This window comes from Geotrypetes seraphini, chromosome 19, assembly GCF_902459505.1.
Source record: "Geotrypetes seraphini chromosome 19, aGeoSer1.1, whole genome shotgun sequence".
NCBI lineage: Eukaryota > Metazoa > Chordata > Amphibia > Gymnophiona > Dermophiidae > Geotrypetes > Geotrypetes seraphini.
In genome coordinates, this window is record NC_047102.1 from 28,956,528 (window position 1) to 28,973,135 (window position 16,608).

The 16,608-nt window shown below is 44.7% G+C and overlaps 1 protein-coding gene across 1 annotated transcript; it reads left to right on the plus strand.

Moving 5' to 3' along the window:
* The first annotated feature begins 12,310 nt into the window (after positions 1 to 12,310).
* On the plus strand, positions 12,311 to 14,911 carry CALCA (calcitonin related polypeptide alpha). Its single transcript, XM_033928574.1, has 4 exons — positions 12,311 to 12,401; positions 12,875 to 12,970; positions 13,290 to 13,418; positions 14,348 to 14,911. The coding sequence occupies exons 2-4, from the start codon at positions 12,885 to 12,887 to the stop codon at positions 14,544 to 14,546; spliced, it is 414 nt and encodes a 137-aa protein (XP_033784465.1). The 5' UTR covers positions 12,311 to 12,401; positions 12,875 to 12,884; the 3' UTR covers positions 14,547 to 14,911.
* Positions 14,912 to 16,608: the final 1,697 nt, after the last annotated feature.

Genomic DNA, 16,608 nt, shown 5'->3' on the forward strand with positions numbered 1-16,608 from the left:
TTTTATACCTTTGAGCTGGACTCGTTTGTTACATATTATGAAGCAATGATTGGAAGATAAACTCTTTTCCTAAGAGGGGGTTACCTCTCCCTCTTCAGAGTTTTATATCTCTGAGCTAAATTTTTGTGCAATGGGTCCTCCTCCGGGGTTGTGATACTGCTACAAAGGACAGATTGCTGCAGGATTATTGACAAGGTCAAAAAGTTTACAGTACAAAAGCGCTCATACAGTGAGTTAATATTTGCATACATTTGTGTGACTTCTACTTCTAGTAAAAGAGACAAAAAGTTAGAACAATGGGTACAGCCAAACAGCAACATGGGTTTTGTGCCACCGGAGTTTAATAATAATAATAATAATAACTTTATTTTTCTATACCGCCATAGTCAGGTGACTTCTAGGCGGTTCACACTGTAAGAAGGCTGGACATTCAGCGAATAACAAGGTCACAATACAATACAATAAGTCAACATACAATACAAGACAAAACAATACAATACAATGAGTGTATACAACACAGTACCAATTCTGGGATGGTACAATAATGTTGCCTCCCAGCCTAATTTGATCTGCTACTGTCTCCCCCTATCCCCAAGCCGCATCCAATACCTGGCCATGGATCTTACTTTGCTTCTTCATGTAGACATGTGGCCCAGACGCCAGTGCCAGGATATTGCCAACCAGGGGGAAGCCAGTGGGTCCCGGGGGGAAGCTTCAGCAGTTGCCGGACCATGACAAAGACAAGCAGCAGCCCAGCGCCGCCCACGCCCGCCCTACGATCCACATCCCCCCCGGGGATGTCTGCACCTGCTGGAGATCCCCCTCGGCATACCCCGTCCAGCGTCCACGCTGGAAGACCCTCGTGTGAATAGGCTACGCCGGCGCTTCCTGGTCAGCTCTCATTGGTCGCCAAAGTATGGCGTCACCCCCCCCCCCCCAGCGCCTGCTGATTGGTGAAGCCGCCAGCCACTTCCACGCCCAGGGCAGCGTTTTTTGGTTTTTTTTCGACACTCAGCTGGAGTGAGGTGGGCGGGGTCTGCGCTGCTGGCGGGAATCTGAAGTTGGGCTGTTTTAGAGGGAAAGTAGGAAGACCGAAAGCCACCGCGGACCTAGGGAATGTGACAACCGGGGCCGATCTGTTTTTTTACACTCCCCATATATTAAAAAAAAGTATTGTTACCGTGTTTCCCCGATGGTAAGACACTGTCTTATTTTTTTTGGAAGGCCAAAATATGCTCTAGGGCTTATTTTCGGGGGGATGCCTTATTTACCCTTTCATGTCCCCTCTGTATCTCTATCCTTATTCAGTAGGTCCTGCTTACTCTTTCTCTTCTTTGTGTCACTATCTCCATTTTCAGCTTTCCTCCCTTTTCCTTTGTTAATGCACCCTGTAGCCAGAATCTTTCCACCCTCCCTCCACTCCGGCCCAGCCCAGTATGAAATATTTCCTTTTGTTTCCCTCCCCTCTCTCTTTCTCTCTCTCTTCTGCTCCCTCACCCACGAGTCCTGCATCTGGCCCTCTCCCTTCTACCTGCACCTGGCAACACCCCCCTGCTCCGCGGCTCTCTTCAGCAACTCGTCAGCAGCGGTGATCAAGACAAGCTACCGACATCGAGGCCTTCCCTCTACGAGTCCCGCCTTTGTGGAAAAAGGAAGTTGAAACAAGCGGGACTCGCAGAGGGTAGGCCCCGACGTCAGAAGCTTATGTCGATCGCTGCTGCTGAGTTGCCGAAGAGAGCCGCGGAGCAGGGGATGTGGCCAGAAGCAGGTAGAAGGGAGAGGGAGATAGGAAGGCTGTAGATCTCCGGAGCATGACACCGACCCCGGCCAGGATGATTTCTTTTTCAGGCGTGCATCTTACAAGTCCGGCGTCACGGCGGGAAATAGCCATGCTGAGCAGTGAGCTCAGCACTACACAGATGAAAGCCTTGCTTGCTGATTGGTCTGGCGGCACGGCCGCTGGACCAATCAGCAAGCAAGGCTTTCATCTGTGTACGTGCTGAGCTCACTGCTCAGCATGGCTATTTCCCGCCGCGACGCCGGACTTGTAAGTTGCATGCCTGCGTGACACACTACCGGAGCCACGGCAAAGGTGGAAAAGAGCCGCATGCGGCTCTGGAGCCGCGGGTTGCCGACCCCCGCGGTAGACGGAGGGACCACACGGAGTCACCCACCGTACCACCCGATTCGGGTAAGCGCAGGTATCGGTGGGTGGCTTATTTGCGGGGGGGGTGCCTTATTTTACAATTTTTTCTAAAAAGGGGGGGCTGTCTTATTTGATGGCCCTGCCTTATCATCGGGGAAACACGGTAGTAATTTTATTTATATTCCCGTCTCCCCAGAGAGCTCAGACGAGTTACACTTTAACGTTCACAGTGTTACAATATAACATTACATAGGGTTACAACCTCTCCAACCCCAGCCAAGTAGTGTAGGACCTAGCTCAGCTCTGGCAGGATACACATTTCAAATCTCTGGCAGCTACATTAACCTCTAGGTTTATGAAATGCTAAACTTTTGGCACTTTTAGGCCCCCATTCATTAAAGTCAGCGATCGTCGCTAAACCGACCCGATTCACAAAACTGCCCACCATGTGGTTGTCCCCTCAAAGATTGCCCATTTTCTGATCCGGCCATGCAAATTAGTAAAACCCGATGCAAAATAGCCAAGCGATTGATTCACTTACATTGCTTGGCTTTTTTGCATCAGGTTTTACTGATCCTAAAACCAGACTGCTGTAGACCTGTATTACACATACAAAATATCTGTCCCATAAAAAAATAAAAATCCCCCACCTCCAGCCTTCCCTCAGAAACCCCTGACAAACGCACACACCCCTTGACAATCACGGCAACCCACAAACGGCAGGAGGAATGCCCACTCCCTCCTGCCACCAGAGGCCCCCCTCCCCGCCCTCCCTGTGCCCTGTAACTCCTACCTTAACATTGGGAGCAGGAGGTACTCAAAACAACTCCTGCTTCTCCTTTTTTCTGAGGACACTAGGCCTTAGGCCCCTCCCTGGTGCATCATGTGATGCACAGGGAGGGCCCTAAGGCCCTGATTGGCTCAGACGCCTCAGACTTCTCCCTTGGGAGGGGCCTAAGGTGTCAGGGACTTCCTTAGGAAGAAGCCTAAGGAAGTCTCTGATTGGCTCAGATGCCTCAGGCCCCTCCCAAGGGAGAAGCCAGAGGCGCCTGAGCCAATTAGGGCCTTAGGCCCCTCCCTGTGCATTACACAATGCACTGGGGAGGGGCCTAAGGCCCAGTGTCTTTTGAGTACCTCCTGCTTCCAATGTTAAGGTAGAAGTTACAGGGCACAGGGCAGGGAGGGGAGGGGGGCCTCTGGTGGCAGGAGGGAGTGAGCATCCCTCCTGCTGATTTTTTCGAGGAGGGGGGAGGATAGGTTCTTCATGGCAAATGGGGGGATTAAATGCTGAGGCTGTAGCTTTAACCACTGCACCACTCTAGAAATTGAAATGTAGTAAAAGAGAACTATTGTGACATCACTGATGAGGTTGGCTCTTAGGCATTGGTGGAATGAGGCATTATGATGTCACAATACCAGCTCTAGTTATCAAAGGCAGAAACTTGTTACACTATTTATTTATTTAATTTTCTATATTGTTCTCCCTGGCACTCAAGCATTTTTCCCTGTCTGTCCCGGCAGGCTCACGATCTATCTAATGTACCTGAGGCAATGGGGAGTTTGGGTGACAAGAAGCAGTGTGGGTTGGAACCCACAACCTCAGGGTGCTGAAGCTGTAGCTTTAACCACTGCACTACACTCTCACTCTCCCTAATGTTGGACATAGGGTGGAGTGCAGGGAGAGATGGTGCATGGGGAGAGAGAAAGAAATGTTGCACATGATAATGGAGGTGAGGAAGGGAGAGATGCTGTATGGAGGGGAATAGAGAAGTTTGACCCAGGGAGAGAGAGATGGTAGACAAGGCAGGGAGAGAGAGAGAGATGGTAGACAGTAGGAAAGAAACAGAAATGTTGGATATGACAGTGGGAGGGAAGGTACAGAGATGGAAGATGGATGGTGAGCATGGAGGGGAAGGATTAAATAGCGGACTTCGCGGATCTCAACCTCACATCCTTAAAAAAATCTGCTTCCTTTGGTTTTTGACAGCTGCGGTTTCCAATTTCATGTCGGCGAGACCCGTGCTTTACCCCCTCTTTCCACCACTGCAGTTGCTGCGGTTTCTGACCCCACATATCTGTGCTGATAGTCTTAATACTGTAATTAATTTGAGGAAACACTTCAGCAAAAGGAGGTCGGTTCAATGTACACAAGGGAGGAGAGCAACAGCACCCAAGGACCTCACTGGAATGAGGTCTGTGCTTTACCCAGTGCTGGGACAGGAAAAACTTTTTTTTAGAGAGGGGTTCAACCTGGTCTGGAACCCAGATCACCGGTTTCTCTGGCAGCTACATTAACCTCTAGGCTATTTCAGTAGCTTATAAAATGTTAAACTTTTGGCACTTTTAGTCTCAGCGTAGGTTATGGCTCCCTAACCTAAGCTGAGACAAAGGGCTAGATTCACTAACAATAGCGACTCATTCGCTATTGGCTGATTCTCTGGCCAATTTTCCAACAGCAACTGATTCACTATTAAGTTTGCATGCAAATGATTTGCACTGAGGTGCACGGTGACAAAATTCATCACCGTCCCTGTCCCCGCGGATAACCGCGGGAAACCATCTTCATGCCATTCTTTAAAGATAGAGGGAAGAATCAGAGTGTGAATGGCCACAACCACTCACCTGCAAGCTTTGCTTTGAAGAATGCTAGTGTAGAAGGACTGAGGTTGAAATAGACACTAGAAAATGACATGGGATTATTTCCCGCGGTTATCTGCGGGAACGGTGATGAATTTTGTCACTGTGTCATTCTCTAGTGCAAAGCATTTGCATGCAAACCCACTGACTTAGTCGCTCAGTGAGCGATTCAGACATGTGCAGAGCCCTAACAGTAGTGACAGGGGAAGCAGCCTCCTGTCACTGCTGTCAGGGCTTCTGCCGGGATATTTTTTTTTTTATTATTGCACAGATATTTTGGGTGTATTACACACACAAAATATCTGTCCCATAAAAAAATTTAAATCCCCCACTGCCGGTTCTCCCCCCAATGACCCCTGAAAAATGCACCCCCCTCCCCGACAAACACAGCAACCCACAAATGGCAAGAAGGATGCCAACTCCCTCCTGCCATGAAGAACCTCCCCTCCCCCCAAAAAAATGGCAGGAGGGATGCCTACGCCCTCCTGCCACCAGAGGCCCCCTCCCCTCCCCGCCCCATGCCCCGTAACTCCTACCTTAATGTTGGGAGCAGGAGGTACTCAAAACTCCCTTTTGCCATGAAGAACCTATCCTCCCCCCTCCCCGAAAAAATCAGCAGGAGGGATGCTCACTCCCTCCTGCCACCAGAGGCCCCCCTCCCCTCCCCGCCCTGTAACTTCTACCTTAACATTGGAAGCAGGAGGTACTCAAAAGACATTAGAGTATGAGCCCACTGGGACAGCTAGGGAAAAATTCTTGAGTACCTGAATGTAAGTGGTATTTAAATATAAATAAGTGGTATATAAATATAAAAAATACTAGCTAACAGTGGATGTGGTCATTTTAAAGAAATAAATACTGTATAATGTATTTATTAAGTCGATTGCAGAGACACATACAGGTGTCCATGAAGTCGATGCACATGAAGTGGAGCAAATACTAGATAGATAGATTTCAAACAAACCTACCTCTATTATTTTGCCTTTTAAAGACGTCTAGAGTGGTCAGATCTAATCGTCCATTCGCAGGATATTGACTGCAGTGATAGACCGGACGGCTGTCAGTCCTTGGCTTTAACCATCTCAGGGGTATCATTAAAAAAAAGCTCTTCAGCTTTAGAGCTGAGAGCTAAGCAGGCTGATCTATTGCTCACAGCAACCCATTAAATGAGGGAATCTGAGCTTCAAACTGAACTGTAACCAGCCAAACAAAACTGCAATCGAATCAGACCATCCAGGGGGCCGGGCAAGTTACTGGTTGCAAGGGACACAAATGACTCGGACACAGTGACGGGGGCTGATCCCTATCGGGGATGCTTCAGCACTCCCAGAGTTAGCACCTATGGCAAAAGAAGACTTTGAGCAGTTCATCAGGCTGTGAGCATTGAATGGGGGGTAGGGGTGGGGTGGGGACAGAAGGCAACCAGTACAGCCCAGCGGAGAAGAGCACGTGTTAGGAGCCAGATGCCACAGTGCACAAGTGGTTGCGGTTTCCTTGCAAATTGTGTTTGCTCCCATTTCAATCGGTTGCACAGGATGCAGGCTTTGAATGTCGGAAGAGGGCTCGCTGTTCCCTTCCTATGCAAGCATCATTCAGCCACTCGAGCCCTCAACCTAATCCAACTTTGTTGAAAGAGCTCCTTTGCTGGCTGAATTCTTGCAAAGAGGAGGCTCTTGAAATAATGCATTTATCCAAGCCCTGGCTCAAGAGCAGGTGTGCAAACTCTATCCTGGGCTAATGAATTGGAGCCTCCCCCTCCTCCCCCCCTGCAGACAAAGATTTATTGTGGATGTCTCTTAGCAACTCCAGGCCCTGGGAAGGAAGTCTCCGGGGAGAGATACTCGACCCTTTTGGTCTCTGGGTTGCCAGCTACACTGCACTTATGTCCATTTTCCCCCCTCCCACGTAACTAAGTGGCTCTTAAGCCACACTGTCACTGAATCTATAAATCACTCTCTCCTGTAAAAAGTGGCCTCCCCCCCCCCCCCCCCCCCGATGTTTGCTCTCTTATGGCTAATCCTTGCGTTTGGAAAATGGAGATGAAACTTTTCCTTGGCCTTTTATAAAACTGCAAACATTTACAAAGTATGTTTATGCTGTGGTACAATTTATTAGAGGCTTAACTTCTATAGATTCCTGTTCATTCTTTTTTTTTTTTTTTTTAATTGTCCGTCAGACAAATTCTAATTACCTTCGTACCGAAGTAACAAAATTTGAGATAACCAGGTGAATTGAACATAACTGGCAGAGTGGCAGTTCAGGAAAAAGAAGGAAAGTCAAGATCAGAAATCGCTAAACCAGAAAATTGGATTCACTAATTGGGTTTTCCCAATTTAAGGTGACCACATGACTCCAATGGAAGTAAAACCCAGATGTCTGTCTACCGTACTTCCATTGGAAGAAAGACCCCGAGAGCTGGTCTCGATGGGTGACTTTAACAATGGGCTGGATGGCCCGAGTTGGTCACCCATGGAAGGTCAGCTCTGCAGGGCTGCTGGGAAGGGTAGTAAGGTTAGGGGTAGCAGGAAGCACGAGAAGAAATTTGGTGTCCAGCCGAGGGGACTAAAATGGATTGGTGGGAAAAGGGTGCAGGGTATGATGGGAGGGGCTAGAAGGTTGCGAGCCTCTGAGCCCCTGTTCCTCAGAGGCAACTTTCCCACCCACCCGCCCTGTGGTGTGCAAGTTTGTGAAGGAGGTGGTTCTTGGGGCTGTCGCAGCTGCGGTAATCCCGAGCTACAAGGTTTTGGCACATTAGAAGATGAGCGGTTATTTGAAAGTGAACTTAGGTAAGCGGTTACGCATGGGGTCAGGTGACCCCCGAAAAGGGCCCTGGAGGTCCATGTCCACTCCCAGGCTCATTGGGGGATGAGCGGTTACTGGGAAGTGAGCTCAGGGGAGCCTACCCCCTAGGCTCTTGCTGATACAGCGGGGTCAGGGGCTATAGTTCTTTATTTGTCAATTGCACAATGTTTGTAGCTCAGGAGGTGAAACAATTGTTAATTGTACCCCCAATAAACAAAGCTGCGGCCTGACATTACCATCAATAAAGTGTCTGTGGTCTATTGATTGCAGGTGCAATAACTGAGGTATTTAAGGGACAAGGGAAGAGGGGGTGGGTTGGGCCTTATGGGCGCAACTCGGCCATTCCAGATCCAAATGTTAGTAAAACCTGGATTTCTCAATCTGTCCTCCTTTTCCTAGAGCCAGGGGTCCACATTAAGAGTCGCCGCCCAGAAAAAGGATCTCGGTGTCATCGTCGAGGATGCATTGAGGCCCTCAGTTCAGTGTGTGGTGGGCGGCTAAGAAAGCAAATAGAATATTAGGAATTATCAGGAAAGGAATGGAAAAAAAAAACAAAGACGAAAATGGTATCATGATGAGGGTGGGAGTAAATGACTGTTTAATGTAATCATTGTATAGTTATTAGTGCGTTCTGTGCAGCATTTATGATTTACCAATTGTATTGCACTATCAAAGTTTGAAAATCAATAAAGATTTAAACACATAAAATGGTATCATGCTTTTGTACGAGGGGGTGCTGAAAAGTTCTCAGCCCAACCAAGACGAGAATGATGTGGAGCCATGGAAACTTACAAGTTATTCCACCTCTTCACCCCTAAGTTCAAACACTTAGCTCGTCGTGTCTGAAATTTCTGTAACTCTTCCACAAAATACTCTGATGGCTGGTCACTGAAATACTGCTCCGCTGCTGTAATCACCTCTGAATCACTCAATAATGAATTAGAGAATGACACGGTGACTAAATTCATCACCGTTCCCGTCCCCACGGATAACCGCGGGAAACCATCTTCATGTCATTCTTTAAGGAGAGAGGAAAGAATCAGAGTATGAATGGCCACAACCACTGACCCGCAAGCTTTGCTTTGAAGAATGCTGGTGTAGAAGGACTGAGGCTGAAACAGACACTACAGAATGACAGTCTCTGGTATCCAGAGCAGATATTGTGATGTCATAATGCCTCATTCCACCAGTGCCTAAGAGCCAATCACATCAGTGATGTCACAAATGCTTCATTATCCTTGGCTCACATAAGAATCAAAGTATGAATAGCCCCAACTTGGCTGACAGCTTCTGCATACCCAACTGCTCATGGGTTATAAACCCAACATGTTTTCTGGTTATCTGTAGTGTCTCAACAATTGTTTTTGCTGATATTCGCTGATCTGCCAAAATCAGGTCATGGACATGGTCAACAATTTCAGGAGTTGACACCGTTGGAGGCCTCCCAGACCTTGCTGCATCTTCAGTCTTGAAATCTTTTTGCTGAAAGTTTGAGGGTGGGGGGTTGGGTGGTTGGAAGAAATATTGATAATGATGTTTTAGGTAACTTGGTTTTCTTTTATATTATTTATTTGGTTCTTATGTTATTAATATATGCAAAATAATGTAATTATTGAATGATAGTTCTGTTATCTATATAGATATTAATGTTATGAATGAATGCAATAATATAATGTTCTTTTATTGTTTAACACTGTTCTTGATTAAAAATCAATAAAGATGTATATAAAAAAAAAAAAAAGAAAGTTTGCACAGCAATTCTTCACTGTGGAGTATGATAGGCATTTTTCACTCAATATTTGCATCATACATTCATGAATCTCCTTTGGAGTTTTCTTCTGTAGGAATAGGAACTTCATGACTGCTCAGAGATCCACACTTAAAATTCCAAACTTTTCATTTGACATTGTTCAATCAGTGATCTGAAACAATGGCAAAACATAGCAGTATGATTCTGCAAATTGGCACCTTGTAAAATACAGTGGCAAAATAATGCTCAGAATTTTGGAAATTGGTTGGGCTGAGAACTTCTCAGCATCCCCTCGTATTGTTTGTGTGCGGCCTCACCTCAAATACTGTGTGCAGTTCTCAAAAACGATATAGTGGAATTAGAAAAGGTGCAGAGAAGGGCAACAAAAATGATACAAGGGATGGGGCAATTTCCCTATGAGGAAAAGCTAAAGCAGCTAGGGCTCTTTAGCCTGGAGAACAGACAGCTCAGTGGAGTGGAATGAGTAGATGTGAATCGCTTGCTTATTCTTTCCAAAAATACTAGGGCTAGGGGGGCATGCAATGAAGCTACTAAGTGGTCCATTTAAAACAAACTGAAGAAAATATTTCTTCACTCAATGTGTAATTAAACTTTCAAATTTGTTGCTGGAGAATATGATGAAAGCAGTTAGCTTAGCAGGGTTTAAAAGAGGTTTTGGCTAATTTCCTAAAACAAAAGTGCTTAAGCCATTAAGATGGACTTGGGAAAGCTACTTCATATTCCTAGGGTAAATAGTATAAAATCTATTTTTCTCTTTGGGGGTCTTTCCAGGTACCTGTGACCTGGGTTGGCCAGTGTAGGAAACAGGATACTGGGCTTCAATCTGTCCCGATATGGCAACTCTTAAGTTCATTTTAGTCCATGGGACTAAAATTTAGGCACAGTTATGCCAATGAAAACCTGGCATAAATACCTGCGCCTAGATTGTGCGTGGATCAGAGTGCCTAACTTTTAGAAAAAAAAATTGACCTGCATAAGCCCCTCCCCTGGCCACACCCCCCTTTGAGATCTGTGTACTAGAATTTATGTGCATCACTTTATAGAATATGCCTAGAAAGCTGTGCATATGCATTCTAATTAGTGCTAATAATTGCTTGTTAATTGGCAATCATCAGCGCTGACTAGTTTGTTAATTAATTAAGTTGCATGCACCCAAATTTGTGTGTGCAACTTTAGTTGCAGTTTACAGATTCTGGGGCTTGGTGCCCATTTTTGTTAGGCACCAATTTATAGACGTGCCCTTCACATCTTAGCATACCATTTCTTCTCTTTTCCACCGTAGCGATGGGCACAGACTACAGTGACAGGAGGCGCTCCAAGAAGGCACAGATACAGGATGAGTTGCCAGAGGTGTAAAAAGGCTAGTCTAATAGCTATGGAGTGTAGTCACTAAAAGACTGTTTTCTTCTGCAATGCAGTATGGCTTGGCAGTAGATGTAACCCACCCTTCGTGGCATCAGATCTAACAGCTTTTGGATGGTGGGAAGCCGGGGAGATAAGCTGTTCCTTGGGCTAGTAGGTCTCCGAGTGAACTCCCCGGCTGCAAATTCTCTCGTAGTCATATAGAAATGGGTTTTAGTTATTATACAGCATTCTTGGTTGAGCGCAGTGTCCCCTGCATCAATAAAGCGACACATATGAAACATACAGAGCACTTTAGGTAACTTTAATGGAAGCCAAAATGGAAATGAACAAAGTAAATATGCTTTTGCTTTTGATTTATCTCAGCCCAAGTCCTTCAGCTCCGAAGGAGCAACAGACTGAACGATTATTTTCCTGTACAGAGAAGCAGGTTCTTCTCACAGAGGCTCGCCTTCCGCTTCTAACATACTCAGTTCATATAAATGTTTTTTGGGGGGGATCAAGGTTTTGGTTTCAGCCACTAACAGGAGTGGCAGCATCTGATCGCTGTTCTGTACAGAGACATCCTACAAAAATGCTCCCCCCCCCCCAACCAGAATCAGGTACCAGACACAATAATATGAGCAGGGTAAGCCCTGGGGCATTCCCTGGCTTCTACACTTAAAAACACCTTGACGGCTTCAGTTTAAATTTTAAGGGCTCCTTTGACTAAGCCGCATTAGGGCATTAACGCGGGGAATAGCGCCTGCTACAACGCCCCGCGTGCTAGACGCTTACGCCGGCATTTGAGCTGGCGTTAGTTCTAGCCGCGTAGCACGGGGGTTAGCGCATGCCAACATTCTGCGTGCGCTAAAAAAAAAACAAAAACCAAAAACGCTATCACACCTTAGTAAAAGGAGCCCTACATTTTTTTGAGTGAAAGAGCACCCTCAGGGGGAGTTTGAAAGCTTTTAAGACCAGCTCAGCAGAGCTTAAAGAAGCAGAGCCGGCAAACACTACTCCAGCCAGCACACACCATCATTTAGGGCTGTAGAAAGGCGTAACAACATTACAGTGGGTGAAGATGGTCATTTCACAGCAGTTCTTCTCGTCTCCTTTTTCATTTTCTGAGACCTGCTGCACCCCCTGCAGTGGAACTGCTTACCTGTCTACATTAACCAAAAGGAAATAATGCCCGGGACAAAAAGAAGTCTGGTTTAAGGGGGCCGAGTGCAGCCAATCTACAGTTTGCGGTTATAGAAATACAATAGTTAATGAATCACTAGGGGAACAATAAGATGTCCTTTTGAGTTTCTCTGATCTGAAAAGTGACAGCACTGTATAAATTACTAAGGACTCGAGACAAATTTCCTTACTTTTCATTAATGGTCTAATGTGACTCTTTTTTTTTTGCTTCTCAGTGACATCAATGGTCAATCAATCAGATGGCGAAATGCCTGACAAATTTTTTGTGAATGGAAATACTCAAGGGACCGAAAGATGACGTCATTGGAACGCGATGGCTTCATGCTCCCTTGCGGATTGGCTACCGAGCGCTAGCGGCGTGCCTTCATTGGCTGGCGCCTACTAGCCGAGAGCCTACACGCTCTCACCCTGATATTAAAAAGGATGGGGTTCCAGCTCTGGACTGCAGCACCGTTTAGATCTGAAGACAATCTCTCCACCAAAGTACTTCAATTCAAGGTAAGCACCTACTAGATTGTCAAACCTGCATTTCCAAAAAAAAAAGTTTCAATTGTGTGCTTGAAACTGTATTTATTGGGGAACCGGTGTTATATTTCATGAACTTAAACCTTTTTACTTGCAAACCATCAGTTTGTTCCTTAAGAGGCCCTTTCTTTTGTAATGGCTAGATTGAACACATTTTGGCTTTAGATGTGGTGATGTTGCATTGTCTGGCGAGCACTCCTGCTTGCAAAGTCTCCACTGCAAAATCTCTAGCGGTTTCATTACTTCCAAAGAATTGATCTCCTTTCTTAAGTAGCTAGAAAGAATTGTTGCCTTGACCCTGCTTGGGACATATGGGTTTCCTGCTTCTTTTTTTTTTTGGCCAGTGGCCAAGGAAGAGTTAAGTGGAGGGTCTGTGTCATTGAGAACAAGGAGTAAAGGATGCTGGAAGGCGGCCAGTACTTTGTCTCTTCTCATTTTTCTTGTAGGGCGGGCATTATGGTTATACTGAAGATCTCGTCTTTACTTGCTGTCTTTGCCTTGGTTGCCTGTCAGCTGCCCAGCTCACGGGCAACACCCTACAGGTAAGAGCAACCGTGCCTAGCTGATCCCTGCATTTCATTTGCTTTTTTTTCTGGATGCATTTGCCATCATTTTAATCAATTTGAAGATGCAATGAATTGTGTTCAAAAGAAAAGCCAAACTGCAAATCATCATAGCTTCTCTCCCTCTGAACTGGGCATCTGTGTTTAGCACTAGGATTTGTTTTGCTAACACAATGTGATCTTTAATTACAGTAATCTAACTAGTAGTCCTATTTGTTGATGTGCAATGGAGCTTTTTTTTTTTGGGGGGGGAATGTTAAAGTTATGGCAACCCATTTTCTGATTTGTCGCCACACAGAGCCGGGTCAGACTCGTTAGCGGACAGGGTGACGCTCAACGACTACCAGATCGGACGATTGCTGAACGCTTTGATGAAGGAGTTAGTGCGTCTGACGGCGGAGGAGCTCGAGGAAGGTCAGGGCAACAGGTAAGCATAGGAGGCTGCGAGATCACAACTGCCCAGGGGCGCGCGGGAACCGCTGGGCAGAAGCTGGATTCGATGTTGCCGTGTTTTGCCGTAAAAAAGCAGCGCATTTCGCAGATGGCGACGTTTCCAAAAGAAATCTAACTTTCAAAGGCAGGGTTATTGCATTTGCACATTACAGGGAACAAAAAGAGGTGTTTTCTATATCTCATAAAGGGGAAAGAAAATTCCCATGGAGGTTGGACTTGAGAAAGGGAGTGGGGGGGGGGTTAGAAATGGTAGGGATGACAGGTATGTTTTCCAGTTTAGAGGGGACAAAGTGTCCTGAATTCTCTGTGGTGATTTTGCATATTTCTAGGAGTAAGGCATGCCTGTACAGCGTCCTGCAGCTGTTTTCGCCTGCAGTGAAGACCATTAATAATGGCGGGAGGGTTACCTAATGCACTTAGCAATGACTTCACCCACATAGCTGTCCGATCAATGGCAGCATGCATGTTCTGCATCTGAATTTTCTGTATTGAAATCCTTTGGCACAGCATGAGATAGTTAAAAAAAAGAAAAACAACCCACCCCACCCCTCTAGAAGCATGTTGAAAATGGAGGCATAGCACCTCCAACTGCCCGATCCTGCTGCTTCACCTTCCTATATGCCTGACCTATATGTTTTCAGTTCCTGCTGCTCTGAATGCATTTGGGTAGCAGTATTGTCTTCCTTTTCACTTCTCTCATTCAGTTCTTAGGGAAACTGGCTTGAAAGCTAATGACTGCATTGCAATATACAGAAATGTCAGTGCATGAATCCGAAAGAAGAAAAAAATATATATATATGTTTGCAGAAATTGATCGTTTACTTACAGTTGTGCACGCCTTTGCATGCAATTTTCTTTTAGTTTTTTTTCCCCGGCATGGTTTTTTTTTATCCCCTCTTGCAGCTCGGATAGACCTATTTCCAAACGTTGCTCCAACCTGAGTACTTGCGTGCTGGGAAGACTCTCTCAAGACTTGCACAAGATGCAGAATTCCCCTTCTACAGATGTTGGGGCCGGATCTCCTGGCAAGAAACGAAATGTGCTCAGCGACATGGAAAACGAACACTATTCCAACTATGGGGAATCTCTCCCATACAACTAGACACCAACTTTTTTTTTTTTTTTTTTTTTAATCTTTTTTGTTTGTTTTTTTCATTTCTTTTGTACTTGATGCATGTAGATCTAGTCTTGATCGCATTTGATAAGCTCTTTTGATTCAGTTATGGACAGAGAATGTTTGAGGGGGGACAAGATTATAGGATAACATCGCACATATACTGAGTTAGAAAAACCTAACAAATAAAAATAAACAGCAAAACTTTGAGATTTCATCTGAATTTCTTAGCAGTTTATTTACAAATAAATCGTATGAGAGCTTTACATTTCTGTCTATGATATTTATAAATAAAATACTTTCTTTCATGCCTGGTCATGCACATATACAATAAAACTATTTTTCTACAGGGACCAGGTCTTTGTTTTAATTATTTTTTCATTAAAGATGCACAGATATCAGATATGCATATCTAAACTGTAAAGCCTTAACATCAAAACATGAAACTATATTTAAATTTAAAAAAATCATTCATCTTAATAAGACATACACTCTGCTTATTAGCTATAGATACAAAGACAAATTAGCATCATTTGCCAAATATTTCCATATGGTAATGACCACCTTTAAGACAACATTTAGTGGTAAAAGAATCAATGATTTGGAAAGATATTGCTAACAGTTCATTGAAAGCATTCAGGTAAGGGTTTTGAACTTATTCCTTGTTTGTTGTTGAAATAGTTGCATGGTTATGTTTTTGTGAGTTATTTTTTTTTAACTTATGCTATAAGCATTAATAAGTGCAATAACTCTTACTTTTTTGGATGTGTGTGTGTGTTTGTCAATGTTTCTTACCCAAACGTTTCAAAACCATACCTAAAGAAAAAAACGCTCATGTCTTAAAAATGTTAAATTTGCTTTCTTCAGTTTTAAAATGCTTTCACAATTCCCCCCCCCCCCCTTTAGGCTGAAATGCATAAGGGTGGTTTGGCCCCTCAGTCCCCCAGTTAGATGAGTCTGGACCTCTATGTTGTGTAAAAAATCAGGCACAGGAGTAAGCTAAGATCTTTAATTCAGCTTAAGGAAACAATCAGTACAGTATGAATACTGTCTTTTGATAGCTTGCCCATTTTTGTATAGAAATAGGGCACTTTTATATGATATCATACTTTTTTTTCTATTTTGTATTTATGAGAAAAAAGTACTTGTCAGCTGGATATAGAGTTCTAGGAGAAATATTAAGAAAGTCATGAAATTCAAAGTAAATCCCCTTCCCCCCCCCCACAATGTTCTGTGACTTTGCTTTTCGACTTTGTCGAATGCCATTCCTTAGAGGCGCACCGCACCCCCTGCTTCTGAATAGAAAATGTTAGTTTGGAGTCAGGTTTTGTAATTTTATGAAGTGCCTGGCTTAAAACATTACATTTTGTTTCACTTCTTATATTTCACCACTGCCTTTTATATGTCTATGTAGGGTACATTTCATGAGCTGGGTCTAGCTAGGAGGGGAGGCGTGGCCTAGTGGTTAGGGCTTCAGCACCCTGAGGTTGCAGGTTCAAGCTCAGCTGTGACCCTGGCCAAGTCAGGTCAGGGGTAGGCAATTCCAGTCCTTGAGAGCTGGAGCCAGGTCAGGTTTTCAGGCTAACCACAATACATCTGAATGAGATAGATTTGCATCTCAAGGAGGCAGTGCATGCAAATCCATCTCATACAGATTCATGGTGGAGATCCTGAAAACCTGACCTGGCTCCGGCTCTCAAGGACCGGAATTGCCTATCCCTACCCTAGGTACATTAGTCAGATTGTAAACCCACCAGGACAGATAAGGAGAAACGTTTGAGAACCTGAATGTAAACCATTTCAGCTATAAGTGGTCTATAAATACTAAAATAATTACAATTCTTTTTTTCAAAAACCTTTTGACTTAAATGAGTGAACTTATTGGTTCTTAACATGAGCCTATAGTTCTGAATTTTTACTTAAAAGCAGTTTTAAAGTGACTTCTATTTGCTTCTGTCCACCAGAAGAGATAAAGATAGTGACAGAGGAAGAGACACAGGGAATTTCTCATGGTTGTCAATTTATTAAACGCAGGTTTTATTTTCAGTGG